At 38.1% G+C, this 9,423-nt stretch overlaps 1 protein-coding gene across 1 annotated transcript in view; it reads left to right on the top strand.

The window, feature by feature from the left end:
- Positions 1-3,517: 3,517 nt before the first annotated feature.
- INO80D (INO80 complex subunit D) overlaps positions 3,518-9,423 on the top strand; it is a gene marked incomplete at its 3' end in the record, with an annotated part of 31,265 nt that continues 25,359 nt past the window's right edge. The window contains exons 1-2 of the mRNA XM_084232030.1: positions 3,518-3,603; positions 3,709-3,955. Coding sequence (XP_084088156.1) covers positions 3,738-3,955 — 218 coding nt within the window. The 5' untranslated portion in view covers positions 3,518-3,603; positions 3,709-3,737. The remainder of the gene's footprint in view (positions 3,604-3,708; positions 3,956-9,423) is intronic.

The raw sequence follows: 9,423 nt of genomic DNA, 5'->3' as shown, positions 1-9,423 counted from the left end.
CAGAAGGACAGGCAAAGACTTAGCACATTCAAGCCACAAAAATAAGAGTCCAGCTATTTGTGTCAAACAAGGTTGATAACCGATTGCACTTTGTAGTGGTAAAGGGTGGAGTAATACAACTTTAAAATTTATGAAACAAAAATAATGAGAAACAGACAAATCAAATTATAGAGGATTTTGTCCATCCCTTTGAACTGTTGATAAATAATAACATACTGGACATATATAGCATGATATGTGGTATGACAAACCACATGTCCTGGAAGCAATGAAGACTTTTTGAAGAGTATCTGCTAGACACCCCCAACAGATCTGAGTCAGATCAAAAAAGCAGATATGTGCAGATTATGCTTGTTCTTTATTAGCACTAAAACAAAGGAAAGCATCTCTACCCTCTGAAAAAATTAAATAACTCTTGGGTCAAAGGAGAAAATAAAAAATCAAGCCCACATCAACCAGAAGTATTGATAATCAAAAATATGCATATTAACACCTATAGGAAATATTTAAGCAGAACTAAGAGGAAAATTCATAAGATAAGTGAATTACTAAACAAGAAAAGGATGAAAATACAGGAGTCCAGCCCATAAGTTTTTTGAAAAGTAACAAAATGGAAAGAAGGCAGAAATAGGTACTAACAAAGATAAAATCAGAAATTGATAAATGAGAAAACAGGTACTAGCAAGTCCCAGAGATTTTAGATTGATGGTAAAAAATATTAAACAGGTAGCCCTCTATTGAATCATGAACACGAGGAGAAAGCACAAATAACGCATGTAGAATATGAGTGATTCACAGATATTTAGGGAATTAAATGTAAGAGGGCATACTACTAAATTGTATGCAGATGGATTAGTAAACCTGATCACAAAAAAAGGCACTGCTGGGCTGGGGCAACCTTCTGAGGAACATCATAACTGCAATGCTTTAAAAATTTTAAAGAACAGGAAGTTATTTTTTGAAATGTTATATTGATATCAAATTCTGACAGCACGCACACACACAAATTCATTTTTAAAACATAAAAATCCTAAATATTAGAAAGTGTAATTCATCAGCACATTAATTAAAATTCATTTTTGAAACAAAAATCTTAAATATTAAAAAGTGTAATTCATTGGTACATTAAAAGGATAATACATGATGCCCAAATTGCTTTCATGCCAGGAATGTAAAAAGAACTCAGGATCAGGAAATACTAATCATCCTGTTTTAAAAAGTGCAAAGGAGGGAAAAAGGAGCATCTTCCTAGAAACTGAAAGAATTTTCAGTAAATTAGCCATCAATTCTGAGCTTTTTGTTTTTTAAAAAAAGTGGGAATTACTATTAAGGATGGAAAACACATCTTAGGATGAAAGTCAGCCTAATTCCTACCATTGACCTGAAGCTGTTCTTATTTTATTTATTTTTTTTTTTTTCTGGGACCCTCGCCGGTGGTCGGGGATGGAACTGGCGTTGCAGAGGCTGCAGGCAGCCTCGCAACCCAGCGCTCAACCGCTGCGCCACCAGGGGAGGCCTAAGCTGTTCTTATTTTTAAAGTTAGCCACAATGGTAGTAGACATTATTATTAATACTGTTCTAGCAGTTCTAGCTAATTTAAAAAAATTAGATCAATTTTCATAGGTTTTGTGTTTACCTAAAAAGTTACCCTCAGACCCTTCCATGACTGGCTTTGGGCTTGTGTGGTTTATGAAATTTTCTCATACACGTAGATCTATAGACTGCTTTTTCATTCGTAAAGGCAATCAAATTGACTGTATATTACTTTTTTCCCACTTATATCCAGCATGTTTTTTCTTTTCTTTTTCCCTGAAGTACATGTAATTTTACTTCAGCTAATTCATTGAAAGCTTTATGTGTGCCAGGTGGATAAGCAGGCCAAAGAGTGTAAAGTAAGACAGCATGAACTTGCTGTGAAATATTTCCTATCCTGAACATCCAGAACTTTAGGGCAGCTGAATTAATGTGTTGGTTTGTTTTTTTTTTTTTTTTTTTTTTTTTTTTTTGGTCCCGTTTTCTTCCTTGCATCATAGTGAAGTGAGAAGGGAAAACTCTTGTTTTTGTTTTATTTGATGTGATTATATTAGCAGTGAATGTGATTTTTTAAAATTAGTTATTGAAGTAGCATTGTTTTACATTTTTGCTGGTGTTTTGACAGCATGAATATGATTTTTAACCAAGTTAAAATCTTAGATCTTTTTTCCTTCCTTCGAGAGTAAGTGAAATGTTTCCCCAAGAGAGTACATATTCTCCACCTTTTTTTGTCAGCAGGTAGAATGTAGGAATATTAAAAATTAACATTTGTGAATAATAACTCCCATCTGTCTGGTGTTTGACATGTACTGGGAATGGTACTTAGTGTGTTGCATACTTTGTATCATTTGCTCCTTAGAACAAGCTGATGATAACACAGCTACTATTATTATTCTTGTTTTATAGAGGGGAAAACTGAGATTCAGAGAGGTTAAATGATTTGTTCAAACCAACACTGAAATTGGCAAATTTCAGACTTGGGCAGACACATCTTTTGGTCCCTCCAGCATTTATCTAGCTTGTCATTCACTGGTGTAAAGAATTTCACATTCCGTTTTCTAAAGGAGAATATTTCCTGAGTTTCTGTCACTGGTGTCTAAACTGTTCCATCCACCATCTGGGTGCCTTTTGGAGTGTGAAAGAAGGTGGTTTGATGCCATTAACCTATTATGATCATGACTTCACAGAGCTGATTCGGTTTCCTTGTGGCTACATGTGTTATAGTATGTAAATGCTACTGCTGGACTTTGTGTGTGGAGAGTGTAGTGAGTATTGTGTGATTTCCCCCCCCCCCCCTTAATATTTTCTCATCAAAGCTCCAAAGATTCCTTAGTTGTGACTATTGCCCTGTTTGTTGTAACTGAGCACCACGTGGCAGGGAGCCCTGGACTGAATGATGGGAGTGTGGCTGGGTGACTAGTCTTTGGGCTAAAGTAATTTATATTTTGTATGGGATAAGGGAGGAGGGGGACCTTAACGTGCAATGTCTTTTAAAAAAAATCAAGAATCTGTTCTTTCTCTCTATTTCACAGTAACATTTATTATAAAGGTGCCAGGTATTTTGCCATCATACCAAAAAATAAAGGATTTCAGAGGGAAACTTTGGTCTCCCTTTCATTCCATTGGCATTGGAAGGGGATTTGGGTTCTGAAAATATGTATAATATAAAAACTGCCAGTCACAAGATAAAAAGTCTGCCACCTTATGACATTCGTTTGGTGGAAGAGCCCTATAGCTTTGAGGTATTTACAAAACGTAAGCAGAGTAAAAGCTATTTATATTTAGTTCAATTTGGAGGGGTAAAGTAGCTTAATATTTTCTAATGTCTCTTATTTTCTTGTTTGAACTCAATATTGGGATATTGAATTACAATGAAGAATCCTTCCCATTTGGAAGGGTGATAGCCTGGTGTTTTAATTCCCAGGTGAGCAACTTTGCTTATTTCTATTTGTTAACTAGGCCTTTTGATATTTTTGTAGACAATCTGCTTCATCTTGATTCTGCAGCATTCCAAACTGGTATCCTTGGGGTTGTCTTAACATTGCTATGGTGCAGAAGATTTAAAATCAGGTATGGCTGTGGGGTTAGAAGCCCCTCAGTGAAATTCTCAACTTAAATCTGCCTTATGTTCTCTGACTTATCATTTGGGTTTCTTTTTTTGTGATGGTCTTTTAGCTGATGTTCACAAGGAATAGAGTCACGTGATGTATGAAGGGAAACATATACACTTCTCTGAGGTTGACAATAAGCCCTTGTGCTCATATAGCCCCAAACTGTGCAAGCAGCGGCGACTCAACGGCTACGCTTTCTGTATCAGACACGTTCTGGAGGACAAGACTGCCCCCTTCAAGCAATGTGAATATGTGGCCAAGTATAACAGCCAACGCTGCACCAACCCCATCCCCAAATCAGAGGATCGTAGGTAAGCGCCAAAACCAGTAATAAATCCTGGATTTAATTAGTGGACTTGGAATTTTTCCCATTTTTGTTTTTTTTGCTTTGATAGAGTGAATTTAAATGTTGAGTTTTGTGGATACTCTACATAAACTTTGAAATGCTTGGAAGGATGAAAGATGGCCATTTAACAAGAATGGAGAAGCAAATTTGGGGAATTATTTGATCTTACAGACTTTCTGGGATTATTGAAAAAAGATGTTTCTCAAAGTTGTTGCTTGAAGTCTTAGTACTGATGTGTTTGGTTTTCAGCCTTGCTAAGTAACTCCTGATTTCTCTGGTTAGCTTTGTCTTCTGCCTAAATGAGAGAAATTATAGAAACTATGTAGGTTGTTATTAATGATAATAATTTTGGAATTTTTCAGTCCGTGTTTGAAAAGTCACAAAGTGTATGTACTTATTGAAAAAGAATTTTTCAAAGGAACGTGCACTTGAATCATTCAGATTTACTTTCTAACAGACTTCTAAACTGTGCTTGGGAGTGTTCTATAATCTTGCCTCTTTTTGTTATAAAGGGTTTCATATAGAGTATATTTACCATATTTAGAAACTACTTTCACAGAAGGTTAGACTTTATGACTAGAATTACAAAATATATGCTTTGCTGAATTAAAATAAAACTAACAATATGGGGTATTTTTATGCTTGTTATTCATTTTCCATGTTCATAGGAAAATTTATACTCTACCTCAGATACTCTTTGCTTCAATTCTCCAGAAATCATGTTGATCATTGTAGTAAGATATTACCCAGGGATGCATGCTTGTTTTCCACAAAGTCTCAAATTCTTAGTTTGAAATCGAAAATTGGAACTTCCTACTATCTTAAGAATATATATACAACATTCATCCTTATTCCTATAACTAAGAAAATGCTACCTGCATAAAATTGTTGAAAAATGTATTTTATGTTCAGATGGGCAAATTTTACACCTTTAATATGAAATAGTAATGATTGAGTCTACCAAAATGAATTAGTATAATGTGGTGATTTGGGGATACTCTCTTAGAATTTCTACACTTGATCTTAGCCAAAAGGCCGAGAAGCAATTCTTAGAATTTCTAATGTGCATTTAAGGTTTCAAATTACAATACCTGAAAATTAGAAACAGCTGCTTAGTGAGGCAAAGAATAAAATTTTAATCTCAGGTGAGAAAGAGACCACTTGGTTTTAGCATACTGAAGATGATCACTTCTAACCCCTACTCCTTTTTTTTTTTTTTTAACCCCTACTCCTTTTTTTTTTTTTTTTTTAAAGATTTTTTTTTTTATTTTATTTATTTATTTTTTTATAGAGGCATGCTTTATTTATTTAGTTTGTTTGTTTGTTTGTTTTATACATGCACTGGGTACAGTCAGAAGCGCGGGAGGGTGAGAGAATTCACCAGAGCCAGAGCAGGGAGCAGAACAGGCAGAAGGACCGAAGTACACTGCTGAGGGGAGCAGCGGGCGGCAGGAGAGGTCTGCGCACCATGTGGGACCCTCCTCCGGTGGCCGGGGAGCAGCCGGGGATCGAACCGGCGCCGCAGAGGCCGCGGGCAGCTTCGCAACCCAGCGCTCAACCACTGCGCCACCGGGGAGGCCCACCCCTACTCCTTTTAATTTGAAGAATGGTTGAGCTTGAATCAGTTGCCAACCTTGAAATATTTTTTTTTAATTTTAGCTGAAACAACTATTTCTTAGTAGCTAACAGCAAGACAACAAGAAGTGAAGTGAGAATCACTTCTGATTTTTCTGAACTATTTATTCCGTATCATGTCTTCCAAGTAATTTCCTGGTTTTTTAAAGATTTATTTTTATTTATTTATACATACAAAAACTGGGGTGTGGGCCAGAGACAGAGTGGGGAACAGAACAGGCAACTCTACAGAAATATACTGCTGAGGGGAGCAGTGGGCAAGACAGAAGTCTGCTGCGTCATATGGGTCAGCTCCCTGGGTGGGGATCAAACTCATGCTGCAGTTGCTGACAATAGCTTCATAGTGCTGTGTTGCTGTGTCAAGCTAAGCATAGTTTTTCTTAAAAAAAAAGTTATATGTTTTTTTCCCAAGTTGGTCCAAGACCATATGAACACAGATATTTTTTAGTTTGTAGACTTGTTTGAAAATTGTTTAAAATAGACATCAGTAGATGATAACACTCCAGGTTGAATTAATGTAATAATGTGTCTAAACTTATATATGTGTATTGATCATTATAACTACACTGTAATATAATACAGAAAAGATTAATATCCTTTTGAAAACAAGATTTCAGTATTATTAATATGCTTACTCTTGACACAGATTTGAGATGGTTTTATGTGTTATTTTAGGTAACAAATTCTGAAGGACTTTTAAAAAATTTTTTTTTTTTTAATAGAGGCATGTTTTATTTATTTATTTATTTGTTTGTTTGTTTGCTTGTTCGTTTATACATGCACTGGGTACAGTCAGAAGCGCGGGAGGGTGAGAGAATTCACCAGAGCCAGAGCAGGGAGCAGAGCAGGCAGAAGGACCGAAGTACACTGCTGAGGGGAGCAGCGGGCGGCAGGAGAGGTCTGCGCACCATGTGGGACCCTCCTCTGGTGGCCGGGGAGCAGCCGGGGATCGAACTGGCGCCGCAGAGGTCGCGGGCAGCTTCGCAACCCAGCGCTCAACTGCTGTGCCACCGGGGAGGCCCCTGAAGGACTTTTAATTGACAAAATTATCTGATGGGAGGTCAGCTAGAGGAAGCATTTTAATATTTGATTTCTAATTTACCTGGTATGTTTTAAAAATGTTAAGTTATGGGATTCTACCTATTTGAAATATAATAGTGTAATGCACTAATAGAAGTACTGGTGTAAGTAAAAAGTAAAGTCTATTTTCTAATGTTCTTGTACAGTTGGGAAGCTAAGGGTCATTAGTGTATATAGCCTTGTTATTTCAGAGATAAGTGGTTATATTCAGTTGGTTTTTACAGTGTTCTAAATATTAGTTTGCTATAATTTTTTTTATATGTACACATATATGTACACACACACGGTGGTATATATGTACCCAGAAATATTCTTGTCTCCTGTACATTTATTCTTTTTTAAAACAACCTAAGATATATTTAGATAACATAAATTCACCCATTTAAAGTGTGCAAATCAGTATTTTTTAGAATATTCACAGAGTTGTGCCACTGTTAACAGCAGTCTAGTTTCACAGCATTTTCATCCCTCCAAAGAACCCATTCACAATCACCTATTTATTATTTTACACTAAAAATTCATATTTGTATACTTATTTTGAATGCTATGCTAAGGAAGCTATTGTACATCTAGTTATGCAGAATGCTCTCACAGGAGGCAAGGTTTTTTAGATTTCAGACTGTATGTTGTAAGACTGCTGATCGACTGATGTGAGAGTTAAGGATAGGCGAAAGGAGGGCTGTGTATGCAGATTTGCTTTTGCTGGATTGCAAGGTGTTGGCTTGGCTTTGTGCTCTTTTTTTTTTTTTAAAGATTTATTTTTATTTATGTATACAAAAACTGGGATGTAGGCCAGATGTGCCAGGGTGGGGCTGTGTACTTGTAAGAGGATTCACCAGAAACAGAGTGGGGAACAGAACAGGCAGATCTACTGAAATACACTGCTGAGGGGAGCAGCAGGTAAGACAGAAGAGGTCTACTGTGCCATGTGGATTAATTCCCTGGCCAGGGATCGAACACATGATGCATTGCCTGGCAATAGCTTGATAGCGCTGAGATTTTAACCCCTGTGTCACCAAGGAGGCCCCCTTAATGCTCTATTTTTAAGGTATCTGGGGGACCTAGTACTAATTATCTAGGCAGCACATACATATACCATGTAGATCTCTTTTGTACAGAAAAGATTTTCTTATTTGTCCTATTTAAAATTAAAGAGTATCTCTGATCAATATATTTCTTTCTTTTTCTCGATTGTGGTAACATTGGTCGACAACATTGTTTGTGATTTAAAGGTGTAGGAACTCCCCCTTTAGGTGTTAAGTTTTGGAAATGTTGGGTCTCCCCCAGTGGCATAGTGGGTTGAGCGCAGTGCTGTGAAGCTGTCCGCGGCCTCTGAGGGAGGCCGTAAACAGCACAGATTGCTGTTCGATTCCAGGCCAGCCAGGGAGATTCCCACATGGTGTGCAGACCTCTCCTGTCTCGCCCGCTGCTTCCCTCAGCAGTGTACTTCGATCCTCCTGCCTGTTCTGCTCCCTGCTCTGTCTCTGGTGAATTCTCTCACTCTCCCATGCCTCTGGCCTGTACCCCAGTGCTTGTATAAATAAATAAATCTTTAAAAAAAAAAGTTTTGGAAATGTTGCCAGGTGTGCACATGTCCCCCACTGGAGCTCCGTAATGCACATTAGTATACAACATGCCTCAAGAAGTGATTCTGCAGAAACAAACAACAAAATTATTGTCCAATTCTTTGTAAGCCCACATTTTTCATAGTTACACACAGACTACTGTTTTTACTGCATACTTGTTAATATCTGTGGAACTGAATGAAGTATATTAGTTTGGAAAATACTACTTTTCTACTAGTTAAATGTGTCCTGGGTATTTATTTATTTATTTATTTTAAAGATTTATTCATTTGTGCATACAAGAGCTGGGGCACAGGTCAGAGATGCTGGGGGTGAGAGGATCCACCAGAGACAAGAGTGGGGAACAGAACAGGCAGATTGACCAAAATACACTTCCGAGGAGAGCAGCAGGCAAGACAGGAGAGGACTGCCTCGCCATGTGGGTTTCTCCCTGGCAGGCCGGGGATTGAACTTGTGCTGCTGGGGCTGCGGATTGCTTTATAGTGCTGTGCTTAACCCCTTGTGTCACCAGGGAGGCCTAGGACATGGGTTTTTAGTGTGCTTTGTAGGAAAGACAGGCGTTCTACTTTCTCATAGGATTCTATCCTTTCATAGTGTTTTTAAAATAGCATTTACTTTACAAAAATAACCTCAATATTGCAGACTGATCAGTGTCTTTGTGAGTTTTGATTTTTAATTCAACGCTCAATTATTGTCACTTTCCAGCTGAATTGGACAAGTTATTTGCCCAAAATTCCTGTAAAGCTTAGTTTTCTCTTGGGCCTCCCCGGTGGCGCAGCGGTTGAGCGCTGGGTTGCGAAGCTGCCCGCGGCCTCTGTGGCGCCGGTTCGATCCCCGGCTGCTCCCCGGCCACCAGAGGAGGGTCCCACATGGCGCGCAGACCTCTCCTGCCGCCCGCTGCTCCCCTCAGCGGTGTGCTTCGGTTCTTCTGCCTGCTCTGCTCCCCACTCTGGCTCTGGTGAATTCTCTCACCCTCCCGCCCTTCTGACTGTACCCAGTGCTGGTATAAACAAAGCAGACAAACAAATAAATAAATAAATAAATAAAAAATAAAACATGCCTCTATAAAAAAAAAAAGCTTAGTTTTCTCATATGTATAAAGGGAATTATTTCAGTACCTACTACAGTTAGG

The sequence above is a fragment of the Talpa europaea genome (assembly GCF_964194135.1).
Source record: "Talpa europaea genome assembly, chromosome: 1".
NCBI lineage: Eukaryota > Metazoa > Chordata > Mammalia > Eulipotyphla > Talpidae > Talpa > Talpa europaea.
Note: the sequence above shows the minus strand (reverse complement) of the source record. Positions and strands in the feature narration are given on the sequence as shown.